This window comes from Schistosoma mansoni, assembly GCF_000237925.1.
Source record: "Schistosoma mansoni, WGS project CABG00000000 data, chromosome 4 unplaced supercontig 0032, strain Puerto Rico, whole genome shotgun sequence".
Classification (NCBI taxonomy): Eukaryota; Metazoa; Platyhelminthes; class Trematoda; order Strigeidida; family Schistosomatidae; genus Schistosoma; species Schistosoma mansoni.
Window position 1 is genome coordinate 1,072,564 of NW_017386017.1, and position 27,303 is coordinate 1,099,866.

General features: G+C 36.0%; 3 protein-coding genes across 3 annotated transcripts; 2 read left to right on the plus strand and 1 right to left on the minus strand.

Moving 5' to 3' along the window:
- On the plus strand, positions 1-1,590 carry Smp_050080 (NAD dehydrogenase, putative; the record flags this gene model as incomplete). The annotated part of the gene is made up of 1 exon (XM_018791139.1): positions 1-1,590. One exon carries the CDS (start codon positions 1-3, stop codon positions 1,354-1,356), a length of 1,356 nt encoding a protein of 451 aa, XP_018645656.1. The 3' UTR covers positions 1,357-1,590.
- A 7,716-nt stretch (positions 1,591-9,306) lies between these two features.
- Smp_202740 (unnamed protein product) lies at positions 9,307-9,624 on the plus strand (the record flags this gene model as incomplete). Its single annotated transcript, XM_018791140.1, has 1 exon — positions 9,307-9,624. One exon carries the CDS (start codon positions 9,307-9,309, stop codon positions 9,622-9,624), a length of 318 nt encoding a protein of 105 aa, XP_018645657.1.
- A 6,096-nt stretch (positions 9,625-15,720) lies between these two features.
- On the minus strand, positions 15,721-26,996 carry Smp_198210 (aminopeptidase P1 (M24 family); the record flags this gene model as incomplete). Its single annotated transcript, XM_018791141.1, has 5 exons — positions 26,322-26,996; positions 22,822-23,436; positions 20,011-20,497; positions 19,638-19,846; positions 15,721-15,963 (listed from the first exon to the last, which is right to left on the minus strand). The coding sequence occupies exons 1-5, from the start codon at positions 26,322-26,324 to the stop codon at positions 15,721-15,723; spliced, it is 1,557 nt and encodes a 518-aa protein (XP_018645658.1). The 5' UTR covers positions 26,325-26,996.
- Between the last annotated feature and the right edge of the window lie 307 nt (positions 26,997-27,303).

The window sequence follows — 27,303 nt, forward strand, 5'->3', positions numbered from 1 at the left end:
ATGTTCACCAAACTTAAAAGTTTAAACCATGTTTTGATATCCCAAGCGTTTCGGAGAAGCTCTACCAAAGCACATACTTTCGACATAGCGATTGTTGGAGGTGGAATTGTGGGTTTAGCAACGGCTCGTGAACTAGCACTTCGGTTTCCGAAATTTCAGTTTGCACTTCTGGAAAAAGAAGAAGAATTAGGGATGCATCAATCTGGTCATAACAGTGGTGTTATTCATGCAGGTGTTTACTACACTCCTGGCTCTCTAAAAGCTAAGCTATGCGTTGAAGGTTTGAAGAAGTCATATGAATACTTTGAAGCAAACAATGTACCTTACAAGAAATGTGGAAAATTAATCGTTGCAGTTGATGAACTAGAGCTTCCTCAACTAGAAAAGCTGTACAGTTTTGCCCAGCAAAACGGTGTACCCAATGTATCTTACATTTCAGGTGACAAGATAAGAGAAATCGAGCCTAACTGTGTTGGCTTGAAAGCAATTCATTCTCCTGAAACAGGTATAGTTGATTGGAGAACAGTAACTTTATCATATGCCAAAAATTTCGTTGCGTCTGGTGGGATTATTTATAAGTCCTTTAAGGTGGGCGAAATATCAGAAACGAGTGAAAATGTGGATTACCCTATTTTGATCAAGAACGTTAATAGTGGATCAAACAATTCAACTCATATTTCACAGGTCACATGTAAGTATGTGATTACTTGTACAGGTTTGCAGTCTGATCGTGTTGCTAAGATGTCTGGCTGTTCTCCAAATCCTGTCATAGTACCATTTCGAGGTGATTATCTAGTTTTGAAACCTGAAAATTCTTCTTTAATAAATGGAAATATATATCCTGTTCCTGATTCTCGTTTCCCGTTCTTGGGTGTCCACTTCACTCCACGTTTAGATGGATCCGTTTTGCTGGGACCGAATGCTATCCTTTCATTAGATCGGGAAGGTTATGGACGTTTCGACTTTAACTTCAAAGACTACTTTGATCTCGCATCTAGCCCTGGACTTCGGAAACTCATTTTCCGTTATTTACGTTTTGGTATAAATGAAATAATTGATGGTTTATTTATTCATCGCCAGGTCAAACGGCTTAAAAAATATGTACCTAGCTTAAATGTTAAAGATGTCGTCAGGGGCCCATCTGGAATAAGAGCCCAAGCAATTGATTCAGATGGTACGTTAGTGGATGATTTTGTAATTCATTTTGGTGATGGTGAGATTGGTAAAAGAATCATGCATGTACGTAATGCACCATCACCAGCCGCGACAGCTTCTCTGGCTATTGGTTGTGTTCTGGCCGATAAAGCACAAGAGTACTTTGATTTATCTCTTGGTGAATCAAGAAGTTTTGTTTAGTACTCTTTGCACGTTCCTTGATGCAACTTTTACCTCTTCTGTTTTAAATTCTTTCACCTAAAAAGACACGACCTCTTGTTTCTTGTTCATTCACTTTGATTTTGCGTCTATCATCTCAGGGAAATTGAACATTACTGAGTTGTTCGTGGTTACTGTAATAATAATTCTCACTCCCTTAAAGTATCTGGTTTGTATTATTGCAAATGACCAAAAATTACGATAATTCACATTCCGAAGTAATAATTTTCATTTGCCTGATTAGCTATCGCTCAATCGATCTGATGGTTCGAAGTTGTATCGAACTGTGTTATTTTCTTGTAAATACTAAACATATGATACTGTATCGTAAACGATTATAGGTACTCTTGTAGTCGTTAACTAATTATAATATAGAACTATTTCTATGAATCAACAGTTTGTTTGCGACTCTATTTTTTTATACGTAGAATGTAACCGATCAACCCAACATATCACACTCGTTTACAAACTGAGTGTTATGATGAAAAGTATGCATATTTACAATCACTTATGTATTGAATATTAGCTACATAGTGTGGTTTTACGCCTTTCTTGTGATAATTCCGAAGTATTCGTATGGTATTTCAACCAAATAATGATATGAAGAATTGTACTTGTTTATGCAGATAGCAGTTTATAACCTTCCCAATCTAATTTTGGCTACTGTATTTTTAAAACAGAAGAAATGAATCCAAAATAACTACACACACTGGTTACTAGGTAGTAACCAACATAATTTAGTACTGTTAAATTTCTATCTATCAAGATTCAGTACCGCTACTCCATATTTTAGATTTAAATCCCATTAGAATCGTAATTCACATATTAAGTTTGCAGATATACCGTACTGAATAATACCAACCAGTAAGAAGCATAGCTATTGGTTTTCTCTCTCAATCTACTATATTAATAACATCACTAACCCATTTAGTCTACTGGTCATACTGCAAGTTGATCGAAAAAAATTCAGTCAGCAATCAAAGCCAGACAGAAATGACGTAAGTCACTACATAGTGAGTTAGTAATATTTAGCTTTTCGCAATGTAAAAGACAGTTTCTAGATTTGTAAAGTTGGTATGATCAGTAGCATAACTTGTCACGTACACGTTAGCATAGAGTTTATTAAAAGTCCATCTATAACAAGCTGACGTTTTGAGTCAACAATAAAACAATATGATCAAAGCACACATATTCTTTGTTGTTTTCTGAGCCATAGTTCCGTCGTACCCTTGTTGTATCGTGTTTCATGTTAGTCAATGTTTACCTTTCCATACACTTCAGTTAATTTGTTTCAATAATGAAACAAAACTCATGAGATGTAACTCAGATTTCCATATTATCCAAGCCCCGCTATGGACCTAATATTTGCCGTTCTTTTTATTCAGATGCACTACAAAAAGTTGTTCGGCTAATAAATAAAAAGGTGGACTAGATTTGTTAGTTTTTCATTACTCTCAATGTTCTGATTCCAGAAGCCAGCCCTATAAAAGTAGTACTTTCCAAACGGTCTAACTCTAATAACAATGTAGAAATAGAAGTACGTTGAAAACAGAAACAATAATTCGAACTAGAATCTGTTAGACACCCCGATCACTTAGGTGTAGATGAATTACACTTTGAAAAGGTAAAAGGCTATATCGATAAAAATTTGTAAACACTTTTCTCTTGTCGTCATGAGAAGCAATCTCCTCATTGTTTGTTTGGCTTCTTGTATCACACACCTGTGATATGGAGAGAAGTGGACCACTACGAACAGGCCACTTTAGAAAATGAGACATTTCTTTGTCAGTTATTTATATCGGGATCGGATAAATTTCAGGAGATAAACTCATACGATGAATATGAAACAAAGACCACCACATTTCATCGAAAAGAAATACATAATCAGTTAACATATCTTTTTAGGCATAAATAATGAACCGAACTAAATTTCTGCTTGGGAAAATGTTATAACTCGTAACCGAGTGGATTCCCTGTTAATCTATAACGTGATAATACCGCCAATTAGAGAGCAGCGAATTATCGATCGGACCAATGACACAAGAAACCCGTACAAACAGTCTAAAGTACTTGTCGGTCCTGTTTTCTGCCTAACCCATCCAATTAAGTCCAGAACACCAATCTCAGCCTCCGCGGTATAAATTGTTTATTTCGAACATACTGGGTTTATATACCAAACAGACAGACCAAATCGTACCATAAAATAGAAAATAACATTTGTACAAGATTCGGCTGAATGTGGCTGTGAATAGGGGAGATAGTAGGTGGTAGACAGGGCATAATTCAAGAACGGCGAATTCGATGACAATAGTTCATAAGTCAAAATAAAGCTCATAATAAGGGAGACATGAATATGAATAGTTTATTTATTTAACCACATAAATATTGGCGCAAAAGGGCACCAGATACATATGCGCCGCACAAATCTCATTTAATTTGTGTGAGGGCGGAGATACTGTCCGGCTGTCCAGACCGAAGCAGGTGACTTTCTTAGGGGACCACACCTGGAGCCTTTGACCTAAAGGTCTGATCCACAAGGCAGTGGAGCATCATGAGGAGATGTAGTCCCATGGTAGCCGGTGACCAACGATTGATTCATACGCCATTTTTTCCCTCAGGATACTGGAGGCAGCCCATGTGCACCATTGGTTTGGAGTGAGGGTGTCCCAACTCCCCTAGATGGACTTTTCGTGTCCACCAACCCGTTTAAAGCGCCGGACATTCGCTTTTCGTCCTCTCAATTTCGTAAACAACAGTAATGTCACGAGAAGGCAATTAGTAGGACTCCCATGGCAGAGGCTATATACGCCCATAAGCACCATGACTAGTTTAGTTATTTGGCAATTATACGATAAATATATGCATAGTATTGGTTCATACATAGAACCCAAAGTTACCATTCATAATCCTTGTCGGAGAATAACAGAAAAATTGCATTAACCAGTAATGCAACACCCCATGCTTTATAGTACTTCATCAAACTAAATTTGAAAATTCAAGTACATTGGTATACGTCTAGTACTATCTTTACATTTATTGTAATGGGTTTTTCAGTTATTCAAATCATTGACATCTCTCCTCCTTTGATGTTTTCTAATGAAATATACTTTCGACTTTTGCATTGTTATTTGTAATTCCTTTCAAGTATTGTTTCTGTTAATCTTATTTTTCGTTCTCTATGTATCCGATAGGCTAGTGCCAAATGTAACTTTTAAAGTCTGTAGTAACTTGGCATCAATTTGTAATATATATACAGAGCTTAAGGCGATTGTATTTTGTGAAAAGCATTTAAGCTGTTGGAAATATCTGTCTGGAAAAAAAACGTAATGTAGTGAACGGACATTCAGGTCGTAAAGATGAATTTATTTTTTCATGCACAATTATGCAGTAGTTTAGTAAATTATTAACATCATATGTCAAATACATCATTTGCACAACTTTCACTTGTCATTTACATCCTTCACAATTCCTCTAATTCTGTTTTTTTTTTACTATCATTCATTTATGTTCTCTTCAGTTCACTCTACTCAATTTCCTTTTGACAAGCATTCCTTTTTCTGATTGGTATTACATATTGCTTACATCTGTCAATATAAGTAGTATACACTAGAGTGCTAGCAAATTATACAGTCTTAGTGAAAATCTAATATAGTTTATATGGTACAATACATTCATAGGGGTTGGATAGGACATCTCAAACAGTAGATGTTACATGTATATCCTAAAGTTAATATGAACTTAGATTTATTTGTAACAATGACTGAAAGTTTATCAGTTAGTTATTGTTGTAGACTTGTTTTTTCTACTTTATGACTCATTTACTTCTGATATGTACTTAACATACTGTTTATAATGTGTATTCTTTGATTAATTATGTCATGGGTTTTCGTGTGATGTAGTATTTGTGCAATGGAGATGTTATTCAGCACAAAATCAAAATAACAGCTAATCGATAATCAGTTGTCCTAGATGACAAAATAAAGCAACTTTTGGTGTGAAAAAACTAATAAATACCATTTGATACAGTTACACCTAGTCCAGATGCGGTATGGTGAACAAGAAGTAAACTCAATGGCACCATATTTTGGTTATTAAATATGTGATCCGCATAATGATGCACTTTCTTCGTTTTATCCTTATTCAGATTACGCTGTGTCCATATAGCATAAGAACTTCTTGATTTCCTAGAAAACATCTAGTTTTATATACTACACTTCATCCCATAACTGTTTCTGGAGTGTACATTTTCGCATTTCAAGTTGAAAGTCAGGGAATTCATGCACCAATGCTATAGAAAATTGAGGTTAACATTGGGACAACGCATATAAGCGAACAATATGTTTTTCAGTTAAATGTCAGACAATACTATGTCGCCTACATGTGTTGGTCTGGTGAATGAAATAACTTTTAACATTGTGTTATCTATATTAATTTTGTCGGACTATGTTATTTACCGTTGAATTGTGTTAACGTATCCAATAATGCAAACGTGATTTTCTTATATACACAGAGGTGGTGTCCCTTGGAAAATCATTACAACTCTGGAACTCATGAACAGCTCTTTTGTTCTAGTTTAGAATTCCCAAAAAACCACATTCACAATTTCACTTATAGTTTAGTGAACGAGAACACCAGTGGGGACAACCACATGTACTTGAACACAAAATTACAGAACATCTTAGTAAAATAAGAGAACCATACGTTGAAAATTCATTTGCAAAATATCAATCATTTGTCTCAAACTTGACTGTTCCTTTTGCAAATATCAGTTAGTCGTTTCAGACTACATTGTTCTTTCGTCTCCACACCAGTCATTTTCTGTTGTAGTATTTCCTTCAGTCTTTTTAACCTTCTGCCGTCAGACATTTCACTTCCGATTGACGACACCATTTATATCTGTGGACATCAGTAGCACACACCACAATAGGACCTTATTGCGAGGACAATACCATTGGAATCCAATATTTCAAGTGGCGAACTTCGGTGTCACCGGTTGATCACATCCTCTTAACCGACATGATTTGATTTCATAGGTTACTCATAACTATCCTTGGAAATAACTTAAAATGGTTATTGATTAGCACAGAAATTAATATTCACTTTTATATAATTATTAATAGAGGTTTAAACTATTCAGCACTAAATTTTGACTAATCTTTGTCGATTTGTCTTCTTCCTATGTAGATTGTTAAGATGCAGCCAATTTGTCATATGTTTAACATAATAGTTCGTTTGTGGTTGTCAGTAGTATTTAGGGCGCTTGTTTAGTCCTATCTAGTACTCGTTCTAATGTGAACATCAACACTGAGATTCAAGTAAGTTCAGCTGACGAGTTATGACTTCCACTGTTAGTAGTAATTCATTTATTTCAATATCTAGTTTCAGTTATTGGCTATTTTTTTAAACGTTATTTGGATTCCTTGTTTATTTTGTACTCTTGAAAAAGTAACTATTTGCAAACAGTTAACTACCAAATCTATCACTTATTTTTAAAAATAATAAAGTTTTCGAAATAAGACATCCACTAACTAGTATATCAGCCCCTAAATGCCCTGGTACAGCCAAAAGTGGGGAGATTCCGCTTCCCCCCTCGAAATGCTCTCACATGACCACGCGAATATATAGCCTCTGCCAGGGAAGTCCTACTCACTGCCTTCTCGCGACATTACTGTTGTTTACGAAATTGAGAGGACAAAAAACCAATCGTTGGTCACCGGCTACCATGGGACTACATCTCCTTACGATGCTCCACTGCCATGTGGATTAGCCTTTCAGGTCAAAGGCTCCAGGTGTGGTCCCCTAAGGAAACCACCTGTTTCAGTTTGGGCACCTGGGCAGTATCACAGCCCTCACACAAATCAAATGAGATTTGTGTGGTGCATATGTATCTGGTTCTTCCTTGTACCAATATTTATGTGTTTAAATAAATAAATAATAAACTGGTATATCAATACTAGCTGAACGATTACTGTTCTTTTTTAGAATTACAATCAGTGTTGACTTTTAGATTTGTATTTTATGTACATTTTGGAGTACAGTGTCACCTCAGAAGTATGCTCCATTATGAGAAAATTTTCTATTTGATAATCTTTGGTGTTTATCAGTTTCTCACTTGATATTAATCCATAATAGTAAAGAGTGTGCGAAAGAAATAGTTTGGAAGGATACAATCATTTCCTAATATTTTCCAAATCTCCCTATGTTTTGGAAATTCCAAGAGTTCAATGGTCTTCCCCAAAGCTTGAGGACAAACCCCAAAATCCATGTTGAGCAGTTTTCCGGACAAACAGTTGATAACCAGTACATTTTTAAAACCTTTTAAAACAAAATTACAATTAGTGTTAATAAATTTTAGTATGGTCACGAACTTCAGTTAGAACTACACTACTGACGTTTAGGCTTTGTTTTAGTATGTCAAGTAGACATGAGACAAAGAAGCGTCGGTTTCGAGCCACTATTTAAAAAATCTGGTGCTATGCAGGTGAATTGTTTGTACTGTCCACAACTTCGATTAGTGCTTCTGTTCAACCTGACTAAAGCTAGTTGTTTCTTTTGAACTAATAATGTACAACGTAATGGGAGGGATAAAAGACGGGTTACAGACAACAGTTTCAAACTTGATGGGCTACCCTCGATCGATCTTTTGCAAGAGGTTGAGGAAGTTAAGATCCCATTTTGAGAAAAAAAGTACTCGTTAACAGACAGTGAAATTTTGTTTTTTTATTTAAACACATAATTATAGGCACAAAGAGACACTGAATACATATGCGCCATAATTCACTTGATTTGTGTGCGGGCTATGATACTGCCCGGGTACAAGAACCAAAGCAGGTGGTTTTTCAGGGGGTCACACCCTCAGCCCTCCACCTAAAGGTCTGATTCATAAGGCAGTGGAACAACGTTAGGAGATGCAGTCCCATAGTAGCCGGTGACTAACGATTGGTTCATACGCCATTTGTTCCCTCAAAATACTGGAGCCCATGTGCACCATTGGTTTAGAGTCAGGGTTTTTCATCTCCCGTAGATGAACTTTTCGAGTTCATCAACCCGGTCAAAGCTCCAGATACATGCTTTTCGTCCTCTCAATTTGGCAAACAACACCCCCTTCATGAGAATGCAGTGAGTAGGACCTCCCTGTTAGTGGCTGTAAACGCGTGGTTATGTGGGAGCATTTCGAGAAGGAGAGCTGGCTCTCACCTCCTTCGGCTTTACCACGGCTTTCATGGGCACTGACAATAAAAACTAAAGTTCAGTTATAAAGGAAGTAGGTCACACTGTAGCTACAGAGCAGTGCGGCAGTATTGTCCCAGAATCGGCTACTGCCTCATGTGCCCCCAAATGCCCTGGTACGGCCGAGAGTGGGGAGAGTCCGCTCTCCCTCTCGAAATGCTCTCACATGACCACGCGAATATATAGCCTCTGCCAGGGAAGTCCTACTCACTGCCTTCTCGCGACATTACTGTTGTTTACGAAATTGAGAGGACGAAAAGCGAATGTCCGGCGCTTTAACCGGGTTGGTGGACAAGGCGAGTCCACCTAGGGGAGTTGGAAAACCCTGATTCCAAACCAATGGTGCACATGGGCTCCAGTATCCTGAGGGAACAAATGGAGTACGAATCAATCGTTGATCACCGGCTACCATGGGACTACATCTCCTCACGATGCTCCACTGCCTTGTGGATCAGATCTTTCGGTCAAAGGCTCCGAGTGTGGGCCCCTAAGAAAACCACCTGCTTCAGTTCGGGCACCTGGGCAGTATCACAGCCCTCAAGCAAATCGAATGAGATTTGTATGGTGCATATGTATCTGGTGCATCCTTGTACCAATATTTATGTGTTTAAATAAATAAATAACTGCCTCATGTAGTTACGTCCATTATGCACCGAGTGCAGCAAACGTTATAGTTCAAGTTTCCTTCTTAACAAGTTGTCTATGAAATTTCAGGTGACTAGATTGTTTGAGATCGTATGTAATGATCTTCGGAAACCAACCAAAGCATGTCTAGCTTACGTGCTAATGCCGGAACTGGCAATTACACATACCTTACGAGCGACTAAAAGTAAAATGGGTATCATTAATTACAGATTCTACAAGACGATTCAACGTAAGTTCGTATCACAGACTAAATATGTTTATAGGTGTTCTGTGTTTACGGCTCCTAAGTGCAACGTGACGAGAGAACCAAATAACACATGGCATGAATGTTGCGAGCCAGACTTTCTTACACGATACAAGAGATATAGTAAATAAGCGTGGATGGCAATCTAAACAAAGGGTGAGTTAGATGCACTTTAGATCAGTAATTAAATACTGATTTCTGTTAGTTTATGATAAACATTTATACTAAAATAATTATTTCTTATCTATCTTATTTTCAGCTGGTTTCGCAAGTGTTAACAGATCTAACTATAAGTTTTTTTATTCAGAAAACATTATTGTTATACCATTGGTACGTAATCAGCATTTCACATGGCATTATGGATTCATACGTTGGATGAGTGCTATGACATTTGTTTGTTGACTATAAGCAGTTTGGCTATTTTAAGACAGTGTTTGTAATGCTGAAGAGTAACTTGTTTGTAGAACATTGTGAAAGTTCAATATCAATCTGGTGTACTTATCTAAAACGCGTTAGCAATTGTTGGGAATCGGAGGAAGTTATGCATCAATGGATAATTTGTGCATTATTAAACTTCAATGAACATTTTCATTTATAACACCAGTCTTTTAATTACGGCAATTCTGATCTATCGCGACAGACCAGTTCTCGCCACCAACTATGGTTCAATTGATTTGGAACTGCGTTCACTTTGCGAATTTGACTGAAAAAAATGGTAAATGTGCGCAGAAACTTTTGGGTATGTATTATTAAATCACCAGGATTATCTGTGCTATCGATAATTTTGGGGTTTTCCGAATGCAGTATTTGGAATAGCCGTAAAACGTGCCGAGTATCCCCAAAAAGAGATATAGTAATGGAGTTGGATCACAGAAAGTAAATGGGTTTCCTCAAAGTTGTCGAAAATTCTGGGGAATATTGGGGAAAAACGCGACATTTTGGAGAATTCTCCACAAAACTGAAGAAACTTTAAGGATTTCTTCTATAAATATAGATAGATTTCCCCAACTTTATGAGATTCTGCAGAAATATGAAGAAAATCTCCGAAATTTTGAGAGGTTTTGTGCCATTTACCCGAAATAGGGAGATTGGGTTATCTCTAAATGTTTTCTTTGTTTTTCCACTATACTTAAATAGATAGATAGGAAGATAGATAGATTATAATCTACACACAACAAAAACTCAAATAACATTACCTAAATTGTCAGGAATTGACGTGTTTGAGTTTTTTTGTCTAGCAATCTACAATCGTTTGTAGTTAATAATTCCAAACACATGCGTATGTATATACATCTCGAACATTGCAATGCTCGAGATTTATATCACTATAAAGCATATAATAAGAATATCACTGTGATCTGTAAACTTAGATAGCAAACACATCAGAGGTCACACATTTTCGTCCTTAACACCGCACACACACAAATTTACATATATGTCGCTTATGAATCACCATGACCGTAATGGTATGACATTGATTTATTCAGACCTGTTTTTTGATTGATCGCACCTAATATTCGTGTTGTTCCGTTGTACTATTTAAACTTGGATCAATGTTAATTCGGTTATTTATTTTCTGACGAAGTGGCTTACACTGAGTCACGAAACGTTACAAAATCTAATTTTTCTACTCATTGGGAAATTACAAATATATTATTTATTTATAACAATCTACCCAGTGCTCAATTTATTCAAAATTATCAAATCAAAACTTGGTAATGATACTTACTAATGGTCTAAAGTTCAAGTCCCGGTAGCGATGTGGTCACGTTTTTCGGAAGAGCCCCACTAGAAGAAGAGACGTTTGCCGAGTGTTTCCTGGTTTACAGCAGTAGGAAAACTTAAGTCGATTCGTCATAATAATTAGTGAGCTGCATAAAGCCCCTATACTGAGAAACTTTACTATTGATCAATGTAAATTAACATAGAACTAACTTCAATGAAAAAAATTTATTCATATTGATTATCCTCAATAAATTACTATGCAGTTAACTGATAATTAATGAAAGCAACCGGGAGACGAGAAGTAGCTTGCTAAAAGTATTGGAAACAAGAATCTTTAAGTCTACTTAAAGTAACAGGATTTTCCATGGATAGATATAAAGAGTTGGGGAGGATCTATTTGTAATTATTTTGCTTATATCTCATTTTGATGAGTGTATAGATATTATTCATTGAAAAGTCGGTTTATGCAGGTTATAGGCTGTTCTAGAGCACAATGTTGGCAACTAAAGTAAATTCATATCGAAATAAGCTCTAAAAGACTACTGTTAGATGAGTACAAACTATGTACAGACAAGTAACCGATGAGAAACTCGACGATGGATAATTACGTATTTCATTACCACCCCATTTTTAGCAAAACAACTTAGTGCTACAGATTAATGAGTAATGGACAATAACTCAATGGGACATTCAGAGACAGAGAAAAACTACTTGAAAACACAAATAAAATATATTGATTTCAATCTATTAAAAGTCATTGATAAGGAATTTACTCAAACGACAAATAAATTTTGATAAATTGAGTGATTATTAAAACAACATAAAATTGTTCATGATTGAGATCATGAATCGATTGGTGTTAGACCACCATTGAAAATCTGGAAGCACCGGAAAGCCCTTTCGACCCATTGTGAGACTCTTAAGCGGTGCGCATCCATGATACCGCTTGCTGAACTCGAACCCAGGACCTTCGATCTCGTGCCCGAACGATTAACATATGGACCACTGGACCGGTATCCAATGGTGTTAATAACTAACCTAAACCAATCTACGAAACTGCGCGACCATCTTCCATTGTAATGAAGTAGATACCAGTCTCTACGTGACATGGATTAGCTATACTGGTCACGAATTCTCACTAGAACTCCAAGAATTCCCTCACGAAACGGGATCGGGGATGAGCACTGCTGGGGAGTCCCACAATGGGTCGAAAGGGCTGTCCAGTGCTTCCAGGTTTTCAATGGTGGTCTAACATCAATCGATTCATGATCTCAATCAAGAACTCAATAATCTCCACAACCCTATACTGATAATTAAATAGTTCAGCCAATTGCTGTTAATTTACAGTTTTGTTAAGGAGATTCAAAAGAAAAAGAATGTTTCCACAAAAATAATTGGCGATTTACCTTCGTCATTATTTACTAATACAACTATTTCAGCTGACATTATACATTTGATCAATAAATCGAATATATGTTACACAAACTATCACCTTTTACACTCCTTGCTAAACCTGATACACAAATGTTTCAGTGTTATATTATGCATCAAGTGTCATTATGAAACGAAAAACGCATGTTTAACACAACAGATATCCACAAAACAACAACTTAAACAAAGTAAAGAAACAGATTACATTTTTAAACTAAAAAATTTGACCGATAATACACCAAAGATTTGAAGAGTCTAAATCATAAAATTACAAAAATGATTCTGTTTGCCTTAATATCCATTGTAAACAACGTTTACGACTAGACGATAACATTGACATATTTGATAACATGATTTCCTGGTCATCACTATCATCATTAATTGACAATTGAATATTCACTTCTTGATAAATACGATTGCATAAAACTTGACGAATTGTTTTATGATAATTATCTAACCAATTCAATTCATCTGCAGTTAACATATCAGAGTTGATAAATTTACGTTGAAATGGAACTAAAGTGACTGGTTCAAAACTAAGCCATTTAGTATTATCAGTGTCTGGTGAAAATTGAAAAGATCGGTGACTAGTGGAAGTTGATGTAGTACAACTATTACTGTCACTATTGAGAAAATTTTTTGTTTCCACAGGTACAACAAATACTACATTTTCTAATCGTATTCCAAAGTGATCACTCCAATAGTAACCAGGTTCAATGGTAACAACCTGTATTTGAAAAGAAAGGGAAAAAAGTAAGTCTTTCTTTTACACGGAACCCATCAAATATGAAAATACGTAGTTTGAAATGAGTGAATTGAGTTACAAAAGCTGATGAGTATCAATTAGCAAGCAGCTAAGGTAAAAAATTCCTCACTTGTCAACTTTAGGCTTACAACATCAAGACTGTATTCGTCAATAGCAAATATGAGCGCTACCCACAGAGTCTTATATCCTGGCAATTCATGAAATATCAATAACGAAGGAGACCCATTGTTTCATTGACAAGGAAAAAATGCAATTCAGCAAAGAAAATACAAGTAACTTAAATCGCCACTGAACTTCCTTCTTTCCTTTCAAATACCAATAAGCAAAGCATGAGCTGTTACAGCGAAGAATTGATTTCATTCTTCTGATTGAAGGTTGTGATAATTTGTGCGCCGTCGTAGGATGCATTTCGAGTCGTTAATAGCACTTTAAACCGGTGAAATAAAATAGCAACTAAAGAGAACATTCAGTATTCAAATAAACTGCAAGGTTTTCACTATGAAATAGCATCAACTAAATAATTTTACAAAAACAAAAAACAAGGACAATTTGGAAAGCTGTTTTGTCTGATTTTGAGACACCTAGCCAAGAATTTTCACACAAAACTGAATCCGTTTAGATCTAAGGTTGAAAGTGACACATATAAACTATCGCATTAAAATTCAGTGCCTCACATACTTGACATCAGTAAACTCAAGATACAGAATCATAAAAGCACTCAATATCGTGAATGAATTATTTACCTAACAGAAAATTTAACGCGATGGAGTTTGAAACGAAAGGTACTCGGTTCGAATCCTAGAGTGAACATCAACTCTGAGATACAGGTACATCCAGCTGACGAGTCCCAAATAGAACGAAACGTGCGTCAAACTGGATTCCACTGCTAGCCACTATCCATCTTTGCTTACCATGCTTGTGAATTAAGGCTATATCGAGGCAATACGCACAGTATGCACATATGCCAATTAGAGACTGACTAGTGGTAGTCCTAACACATCGATGGGAAGATTCAAACAAACAATACTAAATGAATTTGAAAATTTAATTCGTTTATTAGGTTATAGCTACTTATTGAAAATTCGGTAAATGAAACTCAAAGTGAATAAATAGTAAGCACAGTATTCGTATTTATAGTAAAATTGCAATGTAACTACTAGTCTAAGTGACTTAATATTCTCGTGCGCAGTATATAAATTTATTAGATGGTTGAAGATGATTGACAAGAAATCATGTTTGATCTAGATTTCATACAGCAAGGCGTATGATCGAACTATAATTTATGGACGAACCAATGATATTAAAGATAGGAAGTCTTGGATTTTGACACGAAATTTATTTATCCGTAGAGTTAAACAGAATGTTGACATTAAAGCTGATATTAGTTCTTAATCAATACCCTCATCATTCTAATTCTTAACCCTAACTTATAACTCCAAATCCTAATCTTAATTCCTCACAATAATTTATAACACACTTTTGGTACTAAGAATCAGGTAAACGTTCTCAAGGTCACATTAACGTTGTTCAAAGGTTATTCGTAAATTATAACCTTACTGATAAAATTATTGGCTCATGTACAAGGTTCCCAGTCGACTTATTCCAACTACCTAACATGAGTGCAGATTAAGTGGTATAATCAGAAATGTGTTTTTAAATGATCTCCCGATTAATACAAATTTCTAATATTTTTCAAAACTATAAAAAAACCCAAATGCCCTGGTACGGCCGATAGTGAGAAGAGTCCGCTCTCCCTCTCGAAATACTCTCACATGGCCACGCGTATATAGCCTCTGACAAGGAAGTCCTACTCACTGCCTTCTCGTGGCAGGGCTGTTGTTCACAAAATTGAGAGGACGAAAAGCGAATGTCCGGCACTTTAACCGAGTTGGTGGACACTGTGAGTCCACCTAGGGGAGTTGGAAAACCCTGAATCCAAACCAATGGTACACATGGGCTAGCTCTAGTATCCTAAGGGAACAAATAGCGTATGAATCAATTGTTGGTCACCGGCTATCATGCGATTGCATCTCCTCACGATGCTCCACTGCCTTGTGGATCAGACCTTCACATCAAAGGCTCCGGGTGTGGTCCCCTAAGAAAACCACCTGCATCAGTTTGGGCAGCCGGGCAGTATCACAGCCTTCACACAAATCAAATAAGATTTGTGCGGCGCATATGTATCTGGTGCTTTCTTGTACCAATAATAAATAAAATCACTGCAATTGTCACTTAAAACGAAACCAAATAAATAGAATTCTGGCATTAAACTGTCAAACGAAAATGTCAAAAAACAGTTGAAAATTTACCAAAAAAAGGAAGAAACACATTTTTTTATTACCATATTCTCTTGTAAGCCTGGTTCTACTATACCCATACGAGTGTATGCGTTAATTCGACTACCAGATAACCCAATAGGACCTTCATGTACATTAAGAAATGCACCAACACCATGTCCTGTTCCATGAGCATAATTACCATGAAATTGCCACATTATTCGACGAGATATAACATCAAGTCGTGAACCCGGAGTATTCGATGGAAAAATCTGTTTAAATGAATAAATAATCAGAAAATATTTCGATTTCACAACATTAGTTAAACAAAAAGTTTGGGTAGAAACTAATCAATTATCTGTGTTGTAATATTGCATGCCCTTTTGCACTCCAGTGTTAATTTATAACACTAGGTTAGTATATAGGCTTTTTTAATTGACCCTTCAATACGGTATCTATTCGCATCTCAATAATAAAACTTTTGAAAGAGTATACTATATTGATGAACCAATCAAATCCATGATTGTTCTCGTACGAAATCAAAAACTCAATGACAAAGGGCTTGTATCTTGGTAAGAGTGAAGTGAGAAACAAGTGAGACTTAACAATATCTGCCAACTACGATACTTAAAATTGGAAAACATAGAAAGAAAAAAGAATATTGATGAAGTTGAACGGTTTTTAAAATGACGATGAGTGACCAATTTTTCATGCAGAAAATAATAAACAGGTAAAACTTTGGCAGAATTTGTGAATTTCTAGACGTAGATAGAAGGGTCACGATAATGCCTAAGTACTCATCTATATGGTTGTAAAGCATCCTCCAACTTCATTCCTATACCAAACTATCAATTACACACTTCTAACACTAACACTAAAACCTAGCCCAAACTCCTAATTCTAATCATAAAGTATTTATATTCATTTGGTGTTGTTTACTTGTATCAGGATTCAGTAATTAAGTGGATAACGAGGTGTTTGGGGCGAACGGTACTAGGTTCGAGTCCCAGAGCGAACATCAACTCCGAGATACCGGTACATCCAGCTGCCGAGTCCCAAATGGGACGAAACGTGCGTCCTGGATTCCACTGCTATCCACAATCCACTACTTATGCTTTCAACGTAGTAAATTATTTTTGCTAATATCACCTGTGCTCTAATTCGTTTCAATATCTTGAGATCGTTTAAAACATTACTGCGGTCATTGGGAGTGTGTATTTATTGATATATTATGTAAAACCAAACAAGAGTAACCAATTGCCTGTGTGGATATTTTTTATGAATCGAAACCCTGAGGATCAATATCATATGCCAAGCCTCCATTCAGAACCCTGACTCTAGCTTTGCCTATTTCTATAACAGCCTAGTGTCCCAAAATTGACCAATAACATGCATGACGAGCACCATCTACCTAACGCTGAAAGCTAAAATCCCGTTCGTACATTATACACGAGCGCGCCTCTATGCCCTGTCTTAAACCTAAAAGTCAGCAACCAGTCTCTACTATATCTATATTTAAAATAGACGTGGTTTTCATATAGAAATACCAAACCACATCACATCATACAATGAAAAGTTACAATCATACATTAACAAGCCAAAAGTGCCTGTGGATAGGGGAAACTGTAAGTAATGGACTGTCAACAAATTAAGATTGGTTCATCGTACAATATTAGTTAATTAGTCAACTGAAAGGTTATGACAAAACGAATACACAAATAATGGTAATTTGGAAAACTAGTTTCAACTTCTACAATATACGTTCCGTTTAAACAGGATTAATTTCTATAAATACATAATGTTATGAATTCAGTAAAATGATGTAAATCTCAGTATTATGTGTGTAGTATCCTTGATCAACAAAAATATCAAATCAACCTCTCACACTTTGAAGTAAGCATAAGAAATTATTTTTAAAACAGAAAAGAGGACACAAACCTGGAATAAACAAGTAAATATAAAAAGAAAACAGAAAACATTATGAAGTCGCAAGTCACAAAGTGTTGAGGAAGTTATTGTCAGGGAAATCCGCCTTTTCGTGGTAGGGGTGTTGTTTGCGAGATTTGGGAGGACGGAAAAAGGATGTCCGGCGCTTAGACTGGATTGGTGGATACGGAGTATCCATATAGGGGAGTTGGGAAACCCTGATTCAAAACCAATGGTGCACATAGGTTTCAGAATCCTGAAGAAACAAATGGGCGTATGAACCAATTATTGGTCACCGGCTACCATAATAGGACTGTATCTCCTAGCGTTGCTCCACTGCCTTGTGGATTAAAACTTCGTGTCAAAGCCTCTAGGTTTGGTCCCATAAGAAAACCACCTGCTTCGGTTTGGGCACCCGGGCAGTATCACAGCCCTCACACAAATCAATGATAGGTACTAATGGCTTCATTTTTATTGTGTGGCACATATATATTTGGTGCCCCCTCGTACCAATGTTTATGTTCAAATAAATAAATCTCAAAATAAAAACTGAAGAGAAAGAAAATCAAATCTAAAATTTGCATATCGAGTTCTCAGTGATTCTTTATTCAGTGAACTTTTAATTCATTTTTGTTGTATTCATTAATTACGAAGGAATTTCGTTCATTGACTCTTACTGAATTTTCCATTGTAATAACTTATTTAGTATCCTGTAAGTTATGTGATCTTCAATGTCAGTCAGTCAGCTACAACGTAGGACCAGGCACATTTACGCATCGGTCCAAGTTGCCATACCTCGTTAGCACAACAAGATCAACACTGGATTCATAGAAGTAGTTAATTTAGTGGTGGTAGTATATAAAAGATAAGTTGTATATAAGGATATAGTATAGGAATGAAGAACGTTATGAAGCAATTTTAATCTCAAGGTTTAAGGGAAGATAAAGAGTGTATACACCTACGCCATTGTGATCGATTCTGAGCCATGTCACCTAGAGTCTCCAACAATTGGTTACGATAGTCACGCGGACCCCAACCAGGTAGTCTGCAATGTATTTCTCCTTGTAATTATTGATTGATTATTCACTGTGATTTTGCATTGAGTGATAAGGGCGTAGTTTGATAAAATTATGTAATTCATAATTATTGAACTAATTGATATATAATAGAATAAACTTGAATGTAATTTAATTCTTCTGGGGTCATTATCAAGGAAAGCATTTATACAATTGTGAACTTTTTACTCTAATTGGTAGTAAGCAGGGAAGAAGAGGATAGAAGTAGAGAATAATTAGCTCAATGAACGAACATATTACAAAGATTATGACCTTTATTATTATTATTTTTGCTATAAAGGTAGGATATTTGTTATAATGTTGGGGTTTCTTGTTATAATAGTCCTTTCACTTTTTACACGTATGTGGGACGTTAATTTACCTTAGACGAATAGACACTAGATTCCCATCTAGTGTCTATTCTACAGGACATCAACGCAACTCAGATCAAGAACACGAGATTAGCCTGACTATAACGTCAATATATTTCCACTTTAAAATCTGACACAATCCAACAACAGGAAACAGTCAATCAATGACAGTCAGGATAGGGAGATATATAAAACATTTAACACCTGTCACACTATCCACATGTCTGACTCAGCAAAACAACCAATCATCATCATTCTCACCCACACATCAACTACTATTATTAGTCGAGGTAACAGTTATTTTCAAAGATTTTTTATACATATCTTGATTCAATCGATCTTGGATTATTCTCAATTTACTGGCCATTTAAGTCTGAAATGGAATAAAGGACTGATTATATGGATCTTTTTTGAAAGACAAATTTAATCTGATAAACTTCAGGAAGTTACCACTTGATAAATTAGGGAATACTATTAAAAGAATTTCCACTGCAAATATACCTTGGTAAATCATAACAGCTTAGCTTGAAGACCTTAAGAAATATGATTCAATTTTTAAATTTAAGAAAGAAATATTTAAAGATTTCTCCTTACTTGCATAGCAAGTGCAATATGGGCTTTTAAAACAGATGTATAACAATTCTTTTGTTCTAATGTTGATTCACCTAAATGGATTGTACGCGTTACATCCGTTGTGCCCGTCATGTATTGACCACCAGAATCAACAAGGTATATACTTGTATTAGTAATAGGTGCATCTTGACCTTCAACAGGATGATAGTGTATAATAGCTCCATTTGCATCTAGAAAAATTACACAATCGAAACAATAAGGAGAAGAAATAAGATGATAACATGAAGTACATAATAACTATGGTAACCCAATACAAAACAAATTTCGTTCACATATCAAGCAACTTATCAATCATCCTTAAATAAACCATATATATTTATATTTCGTAACTTACCAGCGCAAGATATCGTGCTGAAGCTTAAGCTGAAAAAATCTTTAGCTTGTGACCGTAACGCATCCAAATACTGAGCAGTTGATGCTTCAGTTAAAACAAGTGGTGGTTTGATTACCGGTAGGCCTGCACCGTTTTCTGTATTTGGTTTTATTGGTTTGTAGTCATGCGACTGCTTACAACAGCTGTTGTCATTAATTTGATTAGCTTCACCTTCTAACCAAGCCAAAAAATCACATAGTACTAATGAATCAGTGATGTGAATTTCACGGATTCCATTTAATTCTGATAGAGATTTGATTGATTTCATTTCAGCGACAGGTGAGATGTGAAATAGACGTTGATTTTCTGGAATTTTTGAAACAATTGCATAACTAGCAGATAAATCGAGCCATACACGTGAAGGTTGTTGTGGTGAATGTTTTTCTGGTGAATTATGAACAGCCGTTTCCAAATAGTTGAAAAATTCAGAGTATGAATGAATTTCTACCTAATGATAAATATATACATATGCAGGAAAGGGTAGGAACACTTTGTTTGTTAAAGAGTAAATTCTTCCAACAAACAAGACTTTTTCCGTGAAGTAGTAAATACCAAAATGAAATTGATATAAACTAATAACTAAAGTAGTATAATACAACAAAAATTATGGAAGTCTGCTGTGACCGAACAAGAATTGCAGAAGTTGGAACTAGTTGTTTAAATTATTCTTACTGATAATTTAGTTGTATAGTTACTGAGTGACTAGATTACCATAGTCTATGTATTCGTTTTGTCATAACCTTTCAGGATTCTGAAACCTATGTGCACCATTGGTTTAGAATCAGTGTTTTCCAACTCCCCTAGATGGATACTCCATATCTACCAACCCCGTCAAAGCGCCGAACATCCGTTTTTCGTCCTCTCAATTTCGCAAACAACACCCTCGCCACGAGAAGACAGCGAGTAGGACTTCCTTGGCAGTAGCTTCCTCAACACTTTGTGACTTGCCACTTCATAATGTTTTCTGTTTTCTTTTTATATTTACTTGTTTAGTCCAGGTTTGTGTTCTCTTTTCTTTACTTTTAAAATAATTTCTTATGCTTACTTCAAAGCGTGAGAGGTTGATTTGATATTCTTATCGACCAAGGATACTACACACATAATACTGAGATTTACATCATTTTACTGAATTCATAACATTATGTATTTATAGAAATTAATCCTGTTTAAACGGAACGTATATTGTAGAAGTTGAAACTAGTTTTCCAAATTACCATTATTTGTGTATTCGTTTTGTCATAACCTTTCAGTTGACTAATTAACTAATATTGTACGATGAACCAATCTTAATTTGTTGACAGTCCATTACTTACAGTTTCCCCTATCCACAGCCACGTTTGGCTTGTTAATGTATGATTGTAACTTTTCATTGTATAATGTGATGTTTATTTTATTTATTATTATTTATTTAAACATATAAATATTGGTACAAAGAAGCACCAGATATATATGCGCCGCACAAATCTCATTCGATTTGCGTGAGGGCTATGATACTGCCCAGGTGCACAAACTGAAGCAGGTAATTTTCTTAGTGGCCCACACCCGGAGCCTTTGACGTGAAGGTCTGATCCACAAGGCAGTGGAGCATCGTGAGGAGATGCAATCGCATGATAGCCGGTGACCAACAATTGATTCATACGCTATTTGTTCCCTTAGGATACTGGAGCTAGCCTATGTGCACCATTGGTTTGGAATCAGGGTTTTCCAACTCCCCTAGGTGGACTCGCCGTGTCCACCAACCCGGTTAAGGCGCCGGACATTCGCTTTTCGTCCTCTCAATTTTGTGAACAACACCCTCGCCACGAGAAGACAGTGAGTAGGACCTCCCTGGCAGAGGCTATATACGCGTGGCCATGTGAGAGCATTTGGAGAGGGAGAGCGGACTCTCGCCACTCTCGGCCGTACCAGGGCATTTGGGGGCAGAAGCTAGTTTTTAACTAGTTTAGTGCATTATACGGAGACCACCAAGTTCAGAGTAGTCTCCCTGGTATTTCTATATCAAAGCCACTTATGTTTTCAATATTTTTCTAACAATAGTAATCCTCTTCCCTTCTTTAGTTATTCACACTGTTATCGCTCTATTTGTGTTGCGCATACACTTTCAGTGGCGCTTCACCAGATTTTACGTTTACCAAAATAAGGAATTAAAAATAAGTACTGATTTTGAACAGAGATGGATAATGGCTAGGATCGGAATCTAAGAAGGGGAATTTCGTCCTATCTGGCACACATCAGCAGGATGTACCCACCAGCCACTTTTCATCTATGCTTAAAATGCTTGTTGTCCACTGGCAAAATCGAGGCGATTCGCACAGGATGAACATATATATATATATGAAATACTGGTTTTATTGAGATTTTAGGTGTTGTACCGTTGGTCGACCTTAAAAATATTGGGTTACCGTTCCAAATTTTTCTTAAATTACAACTGAGACAAGTCAGAAAGTCTACAGTCTATACAACTAATCCAGTTTCAAAATAGGTTTTTTCAGTTCATATTTTGGAAACTGTTTAGGAGATAAAGAGAGATATCAATTGATATGTCACAAGTTCAACCCCCCACTCTATTTATTTTATTCTTACCTAAAGTGTAACTGAAAGCCAAGTACACAAACTAGTACCTGATGAGTGAGCCGCATTGTAATACCGATGCTCCGGTTGATATTGATTTATGATGATAAGTATCTGCAAATAAAATCATTTTTCAAGCCCTTAAGGTGGTTATTACTTAATAACTAATAGTAGTAATCAATAATAATAATCGTAACTTACTGAGTACTGTTTGTCGCTCAAGTAATCTTCAAGTCTAGATGTTTGATCAACAGTTTTCGAATTCAAAAATAAGTCTATTTTATTTAAGCTTACAATAGCATATGCATAAAACACTGGATTGTAAAGTATATCATTTCCACGTAAATTGAATAACCAAGCAATCTCATCTAATGCATATAAAACCAGTAATTCAGCCCCTTTTGCTTTCATCATATTTCTAACACGATCAATTTTTTGCTGCCAACTTGAACCAGAAAATGAGACTGGGATAAATAGCAGTGGATTTGATGAACGAATAGGACGAGAAACATTTTCAATTTGTAATTTAGACATAGAATCCCAAACCAGATCAATTAAATTTGTGTTTGGTATATTAACTAATTGTCGACTAAGAGGATTTTGAATCCCGTTACAATTTGGTAGAATACCTAATTCAGCTTCAACACCAGCTAATTCTTTTTTTAATGTTTCAATTCCTGTATAAGGTATTTGTCTGCCATCATATCCAATAAGAGAACCAGGTGAAGTTGACGAAACAATCCATTGGACTCTTGTAGGAGCTTCAGTTAAGTCATTTCTAAATAATGACCAATTTTCATCTAGTTCACTGGAAGCCTATATAAATGAAAAAGCAGTTGAGATTTATTGGACAACGTTAGATAATATTATTTCTTACCAGCAATAGTATCTTATGGATTGGATATATACTCCAATAATTCACTTCATGAGAGCTGAGTTGATTTTATAACTTGGGCATTAATTTACTAAGTGTAAATTTATCTGCATTTGTATGAGGACTCATTATGTTACCCGGCTGCTCAAAAACGCAATGGGTAGGACAGTCCTAGTTTGCAACACTGTTATTGAAGGTTAAATTCTCCAACTACTGAGCCAATACCTTACTTAGTAAACAGTTACACTCATAGTGAAGGAAATCAATTCGTGATTAAAGAATTGACAATTATTAGTGTTCTTGAGCTTACATAAAAACTCATGTTACGTCATTACTTCAACCCGAAAAATAGTGTACTAATTGTATTAATAACTTTATTTGTAAAGATATGAACATTATCAGATTCATCAATAACTAAATATCCACGAAGTAAATCTGAATAGTCTTAAAGATTATCCGGACGGAAATGAAGCAATCTCAGTCAGTTAATCAGCTACAACGTAGGACCAGGTACATATATGCATCGGTTCAAGTTGCAGCAATCTATAGACGTTTCAACCATGTGACCACAAGTTCAGATCGGTAATTAATTTTTAGTATACTTAGTCCTTATTTAATAGAAATTTGATCAAAATAAGTATGCATGTGAGCCTATTAATGACTTTACCTGCAACATCTCCGTGAGAATAGTATCATTTTAACGGGAGTATGCAGCGCTAGCTCATTTATCTAAAACGTCTCATCGAATTTTGTTGAGTTAACCCCTGATAAGATCTCAGTAACAACTCAAAAGACCCACTTGACTCTATTAATTTGCGTCACCGGCGGCGTAAATAAGATATCAATCTCTACCAGACAAAAAGATGAGTATACTGAATAGCACTCCACTCTGTTCTACTCTATGGCTGTGTATCTTGGGTTCTGAAGGCAGAGAACATCCATCGACTACTAGTATTTGATCGTAGGTCAGTGGTCTTGAGTGCTGTTAGAGGTATGAGGGCGGTTGTAACTCCCCGGTTTCCCACACCAAAGAAGAGTCCTTCTAGTGCTACCTGAAAAGCAAATCGCGTTAGAGGTGGTCCTAGTGACCTGAGATCGTGACCACAGTGCCCAAGGGACAACTACTTGAAAACGGTCATATACGACTTTTATGTAGGCAATTTTTGTGTTAGCTCCGTACTTTTTGAAGGAGACAGAAATCCGTGAGATAAGGCCAGGTGTTTATTTTTAGGGTAGACCTTTTGTAACCACACTCTTCCCTTTTGAGAAGGCAGCATCGCTGCTACGCAGATTGTCTGAGGGAAACATCTTACTTCTGTCACACTTCTGTACATTCCGTAGTAAAAATTCGCTCTCGGACCTTGCGTTTGTTTCTTTTAGTCTTACTGCTCTTAAAACGACCTGTCTGGCATGGTAGGACTTTGAGAGACGACTTCTCCAGCAAGTATAGCCCGACCACCACGTTAAGGTAGCCGCAACGGCTGAGTTGATCAAAGGTGTTGTCGAGTCACCGGTCGTGTGTTAAGAGCAGCTAATGAGCAGTGCTAAGGTTAGTTGCAGTGTACGGAGTAATGACGATAAAGCGGTTGGCGAGTCAAAGTATCTGTATCAACTGAAACAGTGGGGAAATGGATTACATGTACTCGAAACCACCTACTATGACGCGATGTCAGCTGGTGTCATATGTTGAAGAAAAGCTACATGCGACTGAACCAAAAAAAGACCTCAGTTTGACTGGTCATTCGATTTTGGTGTGAGCCTAACTGGTGGATGCAAGCTACGTAAATATAATCCGTGCGGTTATCGTAACCAATTGCTGAAGATGTCAGGTAACGTGGCTGACAATCGGTTACAATAGCTCAAACGCACTTTGTTTACTCCTAGATCAAAATTACTTTTTATACCATATTTCACGGATTATTTTTTCCTACTGGGATCATACTGTCTATGCCTAGGCTTCTTCCCAGCAAATTCCACTACTACTTTGGTATAAGTCTTGAAAATTTCATCAATCTATGAGGAGTAGGTATGGTAAATAGAGTCGACGTGTGTTCTATGTTGCTTTTCACAGACAGACTGACTGACTGACTGACATAAAATACCTAAGGATTCCAGTGTTGATTGGGTTATTAGCCTTCTGAAGTATTGGATATCCAGTTTCAGATGAAAAAAAGTTATTCTCTAAATGATCAAGATAACTGGGAAATAATGACACATACCTAAGTTTTGAAACTTTGAGTTATGAGTGAGACAAAAATAAGATAAGGAAAACATCGGAGGCAAAACCAATATTTTCTACTTGAGAATTGATGTTTGTACATCGCGAAGAATTAAATACTAGTCTAACAAAATTTGGTGATTGTGGTTATCACCTAAAATAATTTGAGGGCACGCAAACTGATCCCTAAAACCATTTGCATGGCTAATGAGACATATTTTTGAAAGACTCGTAGGTAAATGTTTTTAAAAGCATCAAGTGTCGGAGCAGAAGTAACTATTCAAATAACTTCTGTTCGTTTGGAAATTTTAACTGTGAAACGGTTTGCGTAGTAGCAAACTGTATTTATACGGTACAATGAGATCTGGAAACAAACTATATCTAGCTGATTATTCAATACGAATTTCTGCAACTCAGGATACGACCGGAGACTACTAGATGCTAAAAATAATGACATCATAAACTACCTAAGTGAAGAAATCGGATAACAATGGTTAATAGAAAAAAGCTATAGGCTTTCAACTTCTTGCATAAGAGCCATAATCCTACCTTTTGAAGCCATTTTATTAAAAATTAGGACTGAAATATGAGGAAATCAAGAAAGATTACCATCTTTTAGATTAATCACCGCCAGCCATTGGATTTCCTAACGAATTCTGATCTTACTTGAAGATAATTACTAAATAACTACAAAAATGTTGATGCAGTTGCACAGTTTCGAAATTGTGATTAAAATATTTGTTTTTCTAGGAGAAAACCACCTGTAGCTGATATCGACCATCAATCCATAAAGCAGCTTGATCTAAAGTGATAACAATAGAGCAGGAAGAACCTGTAAATCCAGAAATGAATGCACAACGCCTATCTGAAGTGCCCACATACTCATTAAAATGTTCATCTTCTGTTGGTAGTATATATCCTTGTAAATTTCTATCTTTCAATAAATTGCGAAGACGTGTCAGACGTCCCGAGCTAAATACTTTCTTCATTTTATACCTACAAGATATTACATAAGTTAAGATGAATTTTTATTACTCGTTTTCAGATACAATCTTACTGGATTAGGAACTGAAAAAAAGTGGAAAAGTGTGTGGAATAATAGTAATAATAATAATAATACACTTTTCTGATACATATAGGCATACGTTTCAAATATCAACACAGTTTAAATCACGAAGCTAACAGCACTTTAACCAAACCTCAAACCAAGTCCTTTACATTAAAACACCACATTTGACAGCCGTAATTTAATACGGAATAAATAGTTAGGCAGCACAATTTTTCTGATAGGTGAATGCAAAACAGTCAATACCAAGTACAAGTTTCAACTTTTAAACTCCAAAGTTGTTTCCATAAAACAATAATTAAGACGAGTCAGAAACCTTCAGGTTCCATGTGAATATATCACTACTTTTGGACCACGGTTATGAATAAATGCTTAGCCAATTACAAATATGTCCACAATGAGTATATATATATATATATATATATATATATATATATCGAAAAATTCAGACCCACAATATTCAGGATAAAAAGTTTTTAGCAAATGGTTTGTTCAAGAGACTATTCACTGAAAACAACAAATGCA